A 13,519-nucleotide genomic window follows, 5' to 3' on the forward strand; every position below is an offset into this window, starting at 1 on the left:
CTTGCAAGAGACGTGGAATCACAGTACAAGGTACATGGTTCAAATCGATTCGAATTGTTCCTAGCTTGCAGGTACATACTCATCAAATACAAGGGTGGTCTTGCACAAAGCAAAACTTGTCGCTGTCAAGACATCGCACCCCAGGGAAATCAATCGCTTGGAACAAATACAGCGCCATCCTCCCGAAGTCCATCCACGAGTTCAAAAAACAAAACATTCACGGGGGGAAAAACGCCTTTCCTAGATGGCACAGAAGTGGAAGATAAGAATATTTTCGGATTACACATGACAAGAAGAATGCACGAGCAACATGAAAAGTCACAGGCGCAAGATGAAACGAGGGGTGCTTCGGTTCGGTTGTCCCCTTCAATCTGAAACAAGTCACTCTCCCATGCCATACTCAGCACCGTTTAAAGTGCTGGAGCTATCCCGGTTGGGATTGTTGAAGGTGAGCTTCAGCTTCGGCTGACCTGGCGTGCCAGCAGTAAGCGGAGTGTCGGCGCCCGAGGCAAACTCGGTCGAGCCATCACCGCCGGCATACTGATCTTCAAAGTTGGAAAACTCGGGATGGTCTTCGGTCAGTCGTCGCAATTCCACCAAGCACTTGGTCTGTTGTATCGTTAGTGATGAGATTAAACATTGAGAATATTAACTTACTTCAATGTCATTGGCATCCTGGAATAGCACACTGCCATCCTCGTTATATGTGCGGGCATTCTGGCAAAGCAAGTGGATGTCGTTGCGGAATTCCCTCAAACTCTGGTAATCGGCCCGCTTGACCTTCTTCTGAATCGTATCCATAGCGATGGGATTTTGAATAATCATGTAGTAGTCGGGGTAATAAGAACGCGGCGGGGGCTTCATGAAGGGTTCGATGATTGAACGGACCATGGGGCCTTCTTCACTATCAGAGCCCTCTGGTTGCACCTCAGCCTCCATGTCCATAAGCGACTGAATCACGGTGTCAAGAATGCGAGTCAAGTTGGCACGGTCAGTGGGGTTGAGTGTATCCGGAACCTTCGGTTGGCGGCCTCTCTTGCGCTTGGGTTGTGGAGTTTCTTCCACAATTTCCTCGGCCTTGCGCTTGGGAGGAGGACCACGACGGCGTTTCTGCTTTTGAGGAGTCTCGTCATCATCAATAATCGACGGCTCGGGTGAAGAGTCATCTCCGTCACGTCCAGCCTTGTTAGACTTGCGACGCTCAACACGAGCTTCCTTGCGTGCGATCGCTTCTTCAATAGTGTCGTCATCGGCGTCCACAGCCATCAGCCACTGCTCTTCGGTGAGACCATCATCGTACTTGGTCACCTTACGCTCACGAGCACCACGGCCAGTGACCTCAATCTCGACTTCTTCGGTGACAGGATTATCCTCCTGCATGTAAATTTCAGGCAATTCTTGTTCGGACATCAGTCGAGGGTAGCGGTGGCCAGGACCATATTGGTCGTTCGCGATTCGCTGCCTGTCGATCTCCTGGAAGATGGGAATTTCTTCTTCGGATCGTGCCATAATTTCATTGAGCTCGTCATCATCCATTTCGTCGTGGTCACCGATCTGTTCCGCAGCCTCCGCAGTGTCCAGAAGAGTTCGAAGAAGTGCATCTCGCTCTTCATTAGTGGACTTGTTATCGAACTTTCCGGCCTGGATAACCTTGCCATCCATGTCCAACTTGAACTGTGCACGCTCGAGAATCTTCTCTTCAACTGAATTGGAGCTGATAAGCCGTAAAATCCGGACCTCGTTCTTCTGACCAATACGATGGGCACGATCTTGGGCTTGCAAATCCTGGTGGGGGTTCCAATCCGAATCATAAATAATTACAGTGTCTGCAGTCTGCAGGTTGAGACCAAGACCACCTGCACGGGTGGAAAGTAAAAAGCAGAAGTATTCAGACCCAGGAGCGTTGAACTGTTTCAAGAGGTCCGATCGGTCGTCAGACTTGGTGGATCCATCCAGGCGAAGGTACTTCATTCCACGAAGGCGAAGGAAATCCTCCATAATGTTCATGATCTGAGTCATCTGGAAGAACATCAAGACTCTGTGGCCCGTAGCACGGAACTTGGGAAGAACACGATCAAGCAGCTCAAACTTTCCTGCTGTCCGCCAAAGGAGGTCGTTGGACATGCGAGTAGGGTTCATCTGGTCTTCAACAGGCTCAAAGACGAAAGGATGGTTGCAGAGCTTTCGCAACTGCATAAGCATGTTGCTGAGACCACGCATTCCAGTCTTGCCGCCCTTACCATCGGTAACAGCCATCTTGTTGTGGGTTACAAGTTGCTTGTACAGTTTGGCCTGCAAAGCAGAGAATCGGCACTTGATGACACGCTCCTGCTTGTCAGGCAAATCTTTCTCGACGTCCTTCTTCAAACGCCTGAGAAGGAATGGCCGAAGAACCTTGTGAAGACGACGAATGACGAGAAGTTGCTCTTCTTCACTCAGATCCATGCGGTCTTGGCCACCAGTATTTGCAAAGGGAGTGTTGAACCATTCGTCAAACGACTTGACAGACTTGAAGATATTGGGGAGGACGAAATTGAGAAGAGCCCATAGTTCGGGCAAGTTGTTTTGAAGTGGGGTACCGGTCAAAATGATACGGTATCGACTGGTGTAGTAGGTCGAGAGAGTGCTGCTGAGCTTGGACTGTGTGTTCTTCATACGGTGACCTTCATCGACAATCATGTGTGTCCACTTGATCTTGCTGAGAACCGGACGATCCTTGATGATGTACTCGTAGGTGGTGAGAAGAACCTGGAAGTTGCCCCAGCGGATCTGTTGCTGTTGCTGCTTTCGTGCATTGGGTGGGCCCTTGTAGACTACCTTGCTCACGCTGGGCGCCCACTTATCAAACTCGTTGTTCCAATTCGTGAGCGTGGACAGTGGAACAATGACCAAGAACGGCCCATTGTTCTTCTTCTTTTCAATGATGTGAGTAATCAAACTGATGGTCTGGATCGTCTTTCCAAGACCCATCTCGTCAGCCAAAATACCGTTGAGGTTATTGTTGTACAGTGAAATCATCCATTGCAGACCCTTGATCTGGTACTCCTTGAGAGTACCTCCCACGAGCATGTCAGGCTGCGAGGTAACTTCTTCGTTGATGCGATGAGCGACAGCGTAGTAGTCAACCTTCTTCTTGCCAGTGGTAGTGTTATTGTCATCCTCGTTTTCACTATCGGCGATCTCTTGGTCAGACTCGTCGTCATACTCATGCGCCTCGCCATAACGATTGGCCAAATTGCGCTGTTGTTCCTTGACGGATGCAGCAAGCTGCTTGAGGAAGTTATCGGTCTGCTTGAGCAGATGAGAGATACGTGAGTCCTTGGCCTGTCCCAAAAGTTTCAGGTAAGTCTCTTCGTCGTTGGCCTTCAAAGCCTGCAGACGTTGCTTGGCGGTTCGCTCCACGCGCCTCTGCTCTTCGCGTTCCATGTGCTGGTGGTGTGAGATCATCATACGACCCAGCTTCTGCGAGCGCGTACGTTGCTGGACAGAAGCGTTGGCCAGATCGGCGCTGTGGTTGAGGATGGCCTGCAGCTGATCGTACTGCTTCTTCTTCTCTCGGGATTCACGAGCATCACGCTGTTGTTTCTCAAGCTTCTCAGTAATACGAGCCTCGCGAAGTGACTGCTTCTTCATGCGGCGGTGACTCGAGCGATTGGCTGTCATTCCGAGGTTACTGTAGTGGAACATCTCGCTCTGGAGCTGCTTGCGGTACTGTCGCTGTTTGGGTAGAAGATTAAGTGATTTGTACTCAATCAGGGCCTTCAGTTTGAGGGAGTCATCGTATGTTGGCGCGTCACTCTTGCTAGTGTCCCATACACCGAGGTTGGCGGGAAGTTGGGCAAGCTCTGCTTTGCGGGCGGTGATTTTATTATACAATGTGATCTCACGATCCTCGCGCATCTGCTCCAAGTCAATTCCAGGTGGCAAGAGAGCAGGAATGCGCACACGATTCGCGCGGTTGGCGTGATCAGTGTAGCTGATGGTCTTAGACAACGAGTCATAAGGAGACTGAAAGTTGTCATACCACTCTCTGGTCATGACTTCAACATCTGAGCTCTCTGCAGCCTGGCTACCAGCGCCGTCATTAGCGGCTTCAATGAGCTTTTCGGCTGCGGTAACATTGTCTGTGGGAGTAGGCGGTTGAGACTTCTTCTGGTTTTGGAAAAGCTGTTCTTGGACGCGTAAGGGAATGGCTAGGTTCTTGGATAGCATCTTGAAAGCCAAGATTTGGTTTCGAAGAGTAGCCAGTTGCTCTGGTGAAAAGCTACCGCTGCCAACTGTTGCATTCTTCTGGTTCATAGCTACTGCCGATGCATTGGTGGCAATGGGTGCGGTAGTCGAGGAAGCTGAAGGTGTGCGACCTGTGAGAAGATTGATCAGCCCTGTGGAAGACCTTGGGATTCGAGGGGACCAAGAGAGTCAATGACGAAGCTTACCATGAGAGCCATTGGCAGCTTCGGGTGTAGCACCGTTCAGCTGTTGCTGTTGGCGCTGCTGCTGAGCCTGCTGCTGAGCAATGCGCTGTTGTTTTTGAAAGGTCTGCTGCCGTTGAATGGCAGCAAGTAGGTTGTGGGCCTTGAGAAACTCCGGGTCATCAGGACGAACGCCTTGTTCTTGCATTTGCTTGTATTTCTGTGACAGTGTTAGAGATGACAGTGATGGTGGCGGGCAAGGCATTGGAAGGCGTATTAAAAGACTGAACAATTTTATACGACGGTGCGTACTGGTGTAATGCGACAAGCTTACCTGGAGTATCTCCTGGACATTTTGCTGCGTGAGGTTAGCCGGCAAGCTCACGTTGCCAGGCGCCATGTTTGGCGCTGGGTGCAAGGAAGCCATTGCGACGCGTGTAATTTTATTTTTTCAATTCATGAGCAAGCGATCTAGGTTGGGGTGGGCAATGTCAAGGTCGATGCGGAGTTGTGGAAAGTCACGGTCTCCACCTGGTTTCAATTACCCAGTCGCGCAGGCAAGTGAAGTGGCGATCGCGGTTGAAATAAATTGGCAGCAACGGTGTGGGGTAAGCTTAATTATCGTGAATGCGATCAGTAAGCGACTGTATGGGATGCTTGGCGATGGAAAGCGTGATGTTTGGGGCCGTGGTCGGAGCTTCCGATGCGATGGGGAGAGCGGGTACTTTCAGGGACGAGGGAGTCAAAGAAAGCGAGTATAGAGGCGAGTTCCCAGGGTAAGGCAAGGTGTGAAGGGAACTCCAAAGTTGAAGGCGCGTTGGGTGGGCGCGTTCAAAAAGTGGATGGATGAAAATGGAGATGGGGAGGGAACGGAGTTGCGCGACAGGCTCGGGGAAATCTGGGTGCTCAGAGCAAAGGACTGACAACAGCCTGGCAAGGAGTTTTTTGCAAAGGACGTTAGTCAGCGGGCACGTGAGTGGCCCGTGCTGGATTGTGGCCTGGGGCAGCGCAGTTCTGGTACCGTACCGGTTTGGGATAAGGCTACCATCAGGTGCAGTGGTGAGAGAAGATTGATTGGATTGATCTATTCAAACTCATTGAATCGATGTTGTATTGAATGGTCTTCCTTGCAATAACACTATAATTGACAACACATTGTAAAGCTAGACAGACCTGGGTCCACTTTTGCTGTCAACGGGCACACGCACGATCGACACTGAACAAGACCAGTCGGCTACTTGGGCAGTCTGGTGATGTCTCTTTTAGCTGATCCTTCAGAGTCTCTTGAGATGGAAATGAAGGCCGCCAAAAACCCCAGCATGCTTCATGCTCAACCTTTGCAATTCGAACCAGGACTTGAATTGATTTACCTGTTCATTAGAAAAGACATCCGTATCTACATTTTTTATTCATCATTCTAATAACTCTGCATTGAGACTAAAGTAGCCGGGGAATTCTCCAGGCCTCCACGGGCATCAACCAACGTGGAAGAGTAAAGCGAAGCAGAATGGACAATCAAGGAAAGGACAGGACAATCCCATGTAAGACTAAAGGGATGAATGACGGAGTGATAATAATAAGACATCACCACCGCGACCGATCGTAAGCTCCCAAACTCCAAACCCCCATGATCAAGATCAAGAATAGACATAAGTTACACTTCCAGAACGCTCCCTTACGCATTCTGTGCCGCAAGAAGGGACCGCTTAATGGGTGGAGGTGGAGGGGGCTTCTTCGCACGAGATGGTGGAGGGGGAGGTGGAGCCTTCTTCTGTCCAAGACTGTTCAAGTTGTTTGCGCTGGGTCTTCGGGATGGCATGCTGCCGTGAGATGTTGCTGACGAAATAGACCCGCCCCCGCTAAACATCCGCTCGGGGCTAGAACGGCCATATGAGCTGACCTCTTCGGAGTCGGCGTAAGGATCCGCAGAGATTCGACCACTTCCAACATGAGTACTGCTTCGACGTCTAAACCCGCCCAGATTCTCGCCGGCAGTCCGCTGCTGGTTCCATTGCGATGCATGTGGAGATTGTTCCTGTCGCAGTTGAGCAGGGCCTTCGAAGGTGGAAACTCTGTTGAGAATAGGACGTGAACCCCCATTGCTGTTTCCGTACATCTCTCGCGGGAGCGACTCGGAGTACGGCGTGGTAGATCTAGTAGACCGGATGGAAGGTCGAGTCTCCGTGGCGTTTATCGACTCTTCCTGCAATGGCTCATACCGTTCCAGGTACGAGTAGGCAGTGTTGGCACGAGGACGGGGAGGATGACGGGGAGGAGCCTGTACTTGGCTGAACCTATTTCAGTGTTAGTATCCCACACAAGATGCAGCGGCCAAGATCAATACGTACCCAGCCCATTCATTCTTGAGCTGCAGTAGGGCCTCGCGGGACCGTTCATGATATTCAAGCTGAGCGTCCAAAAACGCCCCCATGTCCATCACGTTGTCGGTTTCCGCTTCTTTGATGTCCTGCATGCGACGCAGCACGTCATCGCTAGCTTCCTCGTACTTCACTTTTTGTGAGCGTAGTTCTTCCTCCACGCGGAAGTCCTCCTTCTTGGCCTTCTCCATCTTCGAAAGAGAAGTATCGTATGCCAACCGCCGGCTGTCGAGCTTCTTGCGAGCATGCTATGAGGCAGGTTAATACGTGACCTTCAACCTTCCACTAATTGTGAGAGTCGGAAGGCATACCTGCAAGTCCTTCATTTGAGTTAGCGATCTCTCGAGGGACTCAAGCCAGCTTGAAGTCGCCTGCGTAATGTAACTTTCTTGGATGCGCGCAATACGCTCCTCGGTGCGCCCAAACGCTGATGGAATTGTTAGCGACGCGATTTCTCTCCCGCACTCCCCCGGCCATGTTCAGGACTCACTGATCAGACACTGTCCGTATTCTGAGTTCCCATCGAAGTCTTCGCCGTGGGCCACCATACTGCTTCCCAAATGACCAATCGGGAGAGTCTTCTCCTTGTCCTCTCCATCATTGCGCTTTGAGATAGCCTTGACATAAGAGGTCATAGATTTATGAATGCGGTCAACGCCTAGTGAAGGAGACCGTGGGTCAGTATGGATACACTGCAGGTGTGGAGGGTGATCACCTCTTACCTTCATGTCGGACACCCATCTCCGTCTCCATTGCCTTGAAATCCTCAGAAAGGAAGGTCTTGGCCTCTCCGCCCATGCGTTCTCCAGCCCATTGTTTGAATCTGCCGATCCTCTTGTTCACATTCATTTTGTGAGATTGGGGTTGGCAATGGTCTGTAGCAGGATTGTCGAACCCAGCGATTGTACGTAGAGTTGTCAAGATAAAGTAGTAGAGAATGTTCAACTAGTAATGCACTAGGAAAAGAGTCAAGGGAAAAGACTGGGTGAGGAAAAGGAGGTTGGGAACGGATAGATTAAATGATCCCGGGGGGGGGCACGCAATCATGATAAAATAGGATACTATAGGGTAATAGGCCACCTTAAATACTTCGTCTCACAAAGTTTCAAGAAATACAATGCGTATTTTTATGCAGTAATGCTGATCTTGTCAATCAGTGGGGAAGTCACTGTATTCTCAATCTGCTCTAATTGCTTAAAAAAAATTAAACAAGCTAAAAAAAAAAAAAAAAATAGCCATTCCAGTGCAGTTTCTCCAAGGGAATCATTGTATTTTCGTCCACAAGTACCCTTGCCTAGTGGACAGAGTAGACACAGACTTAAATAGCCTGAGACCAGGGGGGAAAACACCCTAAGACTGTGACACGCGTTAGTGGGTCTAGTGGAAAGCCACTAGATCCCATTGGAAGCTTGGAATTTGCAGAGGAAATTACTATAATTATCTCTTGCCACCCCAATCTAGTCTGGATGAAAAGAAGTCATCCAATTGTCATGGACATGATAATGTGGACTCTGTACTCCGTACATATACTAGCATTCCTTACAACATACAGTACTTGTAGGCGCTTCGAAAACGGTTGTGCAAAAATGTTTCAGTTGATCCACAGCCACGGTGGGCTTCTGGACTTTGGCCTATGTACGAAGACGGAGCACGGAGTAGAATTAAGACCATCGGGCTGCATCATGCATCAATGCCAATGCCAAATCTAAAACGGCACCCCGGTATCATTATCGTTCAATTCGGATTGGACTGTACGATTGGTTGAAATGGATCGATGCTGGTTCTCCGGTCCATCTCTCATAAATCATGTGGTCCCATCAAAAACATCCCCCAACATCATTCGTGGGTCAATAGAGCTAAGCCAGGCACCCACGTTGGTTCCGATTCAAAAGCCAGCAGAGCATCAAACTCATTCCAGCCACTCATCAATGGACTATTTTCCCCTGCCGCCAGGCCAGCCCCCTTCTCGCGATTCTTCTCTTCGAAGATCTCATCCCTATCCCCAGAGGCTGAGCGCCGTGTTTCAACTCCAGAAACATCATCGTCATCGGATGGCGATGATTTCGGCAGCAGAAGGCGCTCAGCATAGTGGCCAGGCGTCACGCCCAGATGTTTCTTAAACACACGATGGAAATGACTGGGTGTCAAGCCAGCCTCCGCCGCCAGATCTCTGATTTTTGGTTTCAACCCTGTCGTCAGAAATTTCCGAATTGACTCGCAGGCTTTGCCAATCACGGCGGTTTGGGGGTTGCTTTGAGCCGCCGTCTGACCCGAATGCGGACGGCAGCGCTTGCAGGGTCGGAAGCCTGCTTTCTCTGCTTGCGGAGCACTGTCGTAAAATTGAATGTTGGCACGGCGGGCTAGTCGTGCTGGGCATGAGGGACGGCAGTAGATTTTTGTGGTGCGAACGGCGTAGACGAAGCTGTTGGCGGTTATGTCGCGGGTGGCGATGGCTTGCCACCGTTCTGAGCTGGTGGAGTTCGAGCTGGTGGAGTTCCAGCTGATACGAGGAATTTCTGGGGGCTTGGATAGACCTGTCATATCCACGAGGTATTCAAATTGTAAATCTCTATGAGGTCATTTATTCATTATGCCGTCAACTCCGGGTAAAGGTGAGCCTCGCGAAGTCTGATGAGATTGATCCCAAACTGACCAATCAACGAACAGATTTGCTCCTATGCTTCAATGTAAAATGGTGTATACAGTGCATCAGGGCCATCACCTACGGTACATATGGTGTGCATCGGGATTCAATGAGTTCCATGCTACGCTGTGTACCTTACGTCCCCGGCTTTATTTGGGGTTACACTACATGTCTTCGGGGTCGTGATTTATATATAGAGCACTACCCTAGCCTTACTACACATCAACTAGTAAGGGAAAGAACCATCCATTTTTGGTAAGAAAGCTATTTTTTTATTTCCCAAATAGAGCAGCACTCATGAGCCAAGTAACTAAATTAGGACATATTGGTTCCTTCGCGCATAGTCCCCGAGTCGGAGCTCCTGGCCAGGCCGATGTCAGCATAAATTTTCTTGTCGTTTCATTCTTCAAGAGAGACTAAGAATTCACTTAGTCCAAGAGATGCATAGGATCTACAAACCTCATGGGAATAATTTATAAACGGCCACGTAAAGCAAATGCTGTGATAACAGTTTATTGCAGGGCCTGAGGAGCTCAAATCTTTCTCTTGATACCTACACAAGCGACTAAGAATCAGAATAGCCCTTTCCTACGCATCCTCCAACTTACACTCTATTAAAGCCCTGGGTATCTGGAAGCTTTTTCACATCAAAGAGATGTCTCATATCCTTTGTATCAGCTGAGTTGGTCGAATTTCCGAATGAAGCGGAGGAGCCTAACCCTTGATTGTTCAAACCAAACCCCCCAGTGACCGTTGAGCTAGACAATTTTCCAGTGGGCCATATTGTACCGGGCGGCAAATTAAACAGATTGGATGGCTCTGGGCTCCCCAGACTGGAACTGAATATAGAGCCCTGACTTGTACCAAAGCATCCTTTATTCTGGGTTGAAGAAAGGACGGGCAAAGGTGATGCGACGGGTACTGGTTGAACAATCAGTGTTTGCACATTGATATGATATCTGTAATTGCTACTTACCGGTGGCAGGAGTTGAAACTTGCGGGAAGAGACCAGAGCGAGGAGCAATGGGCACCGCCTGAGCTATCGTCGCCGTGGCTGTTGGGCTAGGAGTATGGGCTCGGGTGATTGACAGTCCTGCTGAAATGATGTTTCGATTAGTCCTATGATTCCACCAGCGGATAAATGGAAGGTAAATACCCAAGACAGGACGGCCGCGCAGCAAAGAGTCCGCGATGCTGAAAGCATTGAGAGTCTGCCTTCCCTTTCGGAGCTTTTTGAGCTCTTCATTCAGACGTTCTCGATCCTTCTGAATGTTTGATGGCTCTGCTGCAATTTCTTGAATTTGTTGATCATCCATGCCAAGCACAGTCTTGCCGGTGAAAATATGCTCCAGAGGACAAAGAAGGCAATTTTCGATGGCCAAGATGGCGACGTTGTCAACAAACGTCACGATCGCAGTCTGCAAATGTGGCTTATTAGAATAACCCGATTTTTCACTTCAAATAAGCATGTCCAGCTCACCTCGTAGTATGCCTGCATTTGATCAATAATTTCTGCAGCTGCAAACTGATCGCTGGATGACTGTAGCTGGGACGTTGCTCGCTCCAGATCTCGGACATCAAAGGTATTTCGAGTATCCTCTCCCGCTGGGGGATAAGATCCAGACAAGCCGAGGCTCCGTTTTAATGCAGAAATTTGCCGATTCTTTCTGGACTCCTGGATCTTGGAAAAAAATGATTGCCCCACGGGGAGCGGATGGCCCCTTTTGGTGTACGAAGTCAATTCGCTGAGCTTTGCTAACAAAGACTCTTTCATCTTCTCCATTTCCGGTCCGATGAGGTGTCGCATGAGCAAGGGACGGGTGTGATCGTCCGTGAGGTGCTTTAGCACTAGCTGAATAAAGTACTCAACCGAATCCCAAGTATTCAACAAATGAGATTTAGCAACTGCTTCCCAGGGCTCACACTGATCCCGGAACAAACTCCCTACAAGCAGCTGGTTTACACTACCTGGAAGCTCGATTCCTCGACTTTTCCGGGCTTGTTCTTTGATCTCGTCCACAAGAGACTCCTGGGAAATGTATTGCGGGATCCAATCATCCATGTAAGGCTTGGATCTCTCTTGCTCGATGTCCTCAGTTGGTGCTGGCTGTCCAGGGAACTGAATGATTCGCCGGTTCCCGCGAATGCTCATCGCTTCAGCGAAGCACTCATTAAGCTCACGAACTACTGCACGCAGTCGGCGGAAAGGAGATTCTTCTGTGGTCGCCGTAAGGTCTTTGAATCCACCGAAAAATTCATCAACGTACGATCCATTCAAGGCCTGGTTTGTGATTCGTGCAAATCTGCTGCTGATATCGACAAGGAAATAGCGCTGCTCTTGAAGAGTTGTGCGTGGCGCGCCCATTTTTGCCAGTGTCTGCTCGTTACGAGAAATCCTCTCCTGGATATCCGCAATAAGACCAGGAAGATTGCGACGAATATGACCAAGTAGAATCTTGCTGAGACGATGCCTCAGACTTTCAATGCCAACTTGGTCCCGAGGGAGGTAAGCCCATCGTCCTTTTTCGAAAAACTTCTTTTCTTGAGCATCTCGCGCATCATCGGAAATGCTGCGTGTCTCAAACGAGCGGTTGCGCAATACATGCCATCCAAGTTGCAGCTTGACTTTTTCGTTCTTAATAAATTGTACATAGGTTTCTTCTTCATCCGAGCCCGCTTCGGGGATATCAGGCTGCGTGACAATACCCAAGACTCTCTCGTATTTGGGATCAAAAGACTGAGCGATGTTCAAGACTTTCTGGACATGGTAATCGGCTCTTGCACTGATGACGGCTAGAATGATGCTCCGCGAGCTTTTCATGTATTTCTCTGTCAGCTTTTGAACCATCTTCATTCCTTGCTCAGTTTGTTCGCTGCTGCTGGAATAGTAGAGCCCGGGAAGGTCGACCAGAGTCAGCTCTGGCTTTTCAGGACCCGAGATCTCAACTTTAAGCACATCGTCGCTGAATCCCGTGCTTGAAGGATCGGTGCTGGAAAGCCCCATGCATTCCTTCGCGGTTTCGATCAGCGTGGGAAGGTCCCCACTGGAGGGAAAGGACTCGGAGGTGAAGGCTCGTAGCTTCTGCTGTTCCTGCTCATCCTTCCTGGATTCCCCTGGCTCAATTGATACTTTGATTCTGTTGTGTGGGCTTCGGCGAAGAACGACTTCGGTCGTAAACCGAGTGCAGATATTGCTCTTGGATGGAAAGCGCACTCTGGAGATTGCCTCCAACACGGAGCTTTTCCCACTCGACTGATTACCACAGACGATGATTTGAGGTAATTCCACAAGGCCTCCTACCCCAATAGCGCGTAGCTCGTCAATCTTGTCGAGCAGTTCTGACTGTTGGGACTGTAGTTGGCTTATGGCCTGTTCATCTAGTGGAGATGGCATGGTAAGAATGTTCCAAATGGTTTCCCACTAGGTATGTGGAGTGAGCTTTGAGTAGACGGAAAGACGAAGTTTTACAATTCTAAGGAGGGTGGAGTGTGGAGCAGATAGATCGTCCCTTATCATTGGCCCCGTGTTGCTCTACGTTTGCACCGGTAACTTCGTTTATACGATACATGACTTTCATCTGCTGGTGAACAGTTTGGAGAAAACAAGGTACATAGTAAGTGTATCTGTGCCTGCTCCCGATCGCGCGACGGTTGGGAAGAATCACCATACATCAGCGAGCATGCATGCATGCATCCATCGACAACTACAAAATCCTTATATGTCCTGAAACTTTCGGGGGACGAAGCAAGCAAGAGTCTCACTGTTGCACGACATTGGTAAAATGCTATAGCGACATGCGATCACGCAGTGCAATGTATATGCCGACGAACTACGGCAGACTGTAATATTTAGTAGGGTGATGGACAAGACTGAGTAAAAAAGTTAAAGGTGTATCATTCCACAGCCCGGAGGACTTTTTGATTTCGTTTCTGCCCTGTAGAGGCCAACCCTGGACCTCTTTCCATCACCCAATTATTTGTTCGACAAGAAAAAGGATGGTGTCCACAACCTTAATTCGCTAAGAGCGCATGAGACGCTCATCCGCAGGCGCCTAAGTACATTTGTCTCATAGCAGAATTCCATT

At 49.5% G+C, this 13,519-nt stretch overlaps 5 protein-coding genes across 5 annotated transcripts; 1 reads left to right on the forward strand and 4 right to left on the reverse strand.

The window, feature by feature from the left end:
• Window positions 1-381: 381 nt before the first annotated feature.
• Window positions 382-4,839, reverse strand: Pdw03_7325 (RSC complex subunit (Sth1), putative; the record flags this gene model as incomplete). The annotated part of the gene is made up of 4 exons (XM_014678523.1): window positions 382-609; window positions 658-4,361; window positions 4,437-4,632; window positions 4,747-4,839. The coding sequence occupies 4 exons, from the start codon at window positions 4,837-4,839 to the stop codon at window positions 382-384; spliced, it is 4,221 nt and encodes a 1,406-aa protein (XP_014534009.1).
• Window positions 4,840-6,087: 1,248 nt separating this feature from the next.
• Window positions 6,088-7,639, reverse strand: Pdw03_7326 (BAR; the record flags this gene model as incomplete). The annotated part of the gene is made up of 5 exons (XM_014678521.1): window positions 6,088-6,706; window positions 6,761-7,038; window positions 7,102-7,217; window positions 7,281-7,448; window positions 7,513-7,639. 5 exons carry the CDS (start codon window positions 7,637-7,639, stop codon window positions 6,088-6,090), a joined length of 1,308 nt encoding a protein of 435 aa, XP_014534007.1.
• A 987-nt stretch (window positions 7,640-8,626) lies between these two features.
• Pdw03_7327 (DNA repair and transcription factor Ada, putative) lies at window positions 8,627-9,331 on the reverse strand (the record flags this gene model as incomplete). The annotated part of the gene is made up of 1 exon (XM_014678520.1): window positions 8,627-9,331. The coding sequence occupies one exon, from the start codon at window positions 9,329-9,331 to the stop codon at window positions 8,627-8,629; it is 705 nt and encodes a 234-aa protein (XP_014534006.1).
• Window positions 9,332-9,380: 49 nt separating this feature from the next.
• On the forward strand, window positions 9,381-9,854 carry Pdw03_7328 (uncharacterized protein; the record flags this gene model as incomplete). The annotated part of the gene is made up of 3 exons (XM_066101623.1): window positions 9,381-9,402; window positions 9,458-9,689; window positions 9,779-9,854. 3 exons carry the CDS (start codon window positions 9,381-9,383, stop codon window positions 9,852-9,854), a joined length of 330 nt encoding a protein of 109 aa, XP_065956706.1.
• Window positions 9,855-10,038: 184 nt separating this feature from the next.
• On the reverse strand, window positions 10,039-12,828 carry Pdw03_7329 (Dynamin; the record flags this gene model as incomplete). Its single annotated transcript, XM_066101624.1, has 4 exons — window positions 10,039-10,355; window positions 10,411-10,530; window positions 10,591-10,852; window positions 10,915-12,828. The coding sequence occupies 4 exons, from the start codon at window positions 12,826-12,828 to the stop codon at window positions 10,039-10,041; spliced, it is 2,613 nt and encodes an 870-aa protein (XP_065956707.1).
• Window positions 12,829-13,519: the final 691 nt, after the last annotated feature.

The sequence above is a fragment of the Penicillium digitatum genome, chromosome 2, assembly GCF_016767815.1.
Source record: "Penicillium digitatum chromosome 2, complete sequence".
NCBI classification, from domain to species: Eukaryota; Fungi; Ascomycota; class Eurotiomycetes; order Eurotiales; family Aspergillaceae; genus Penicillium; species Penicillium digitatum.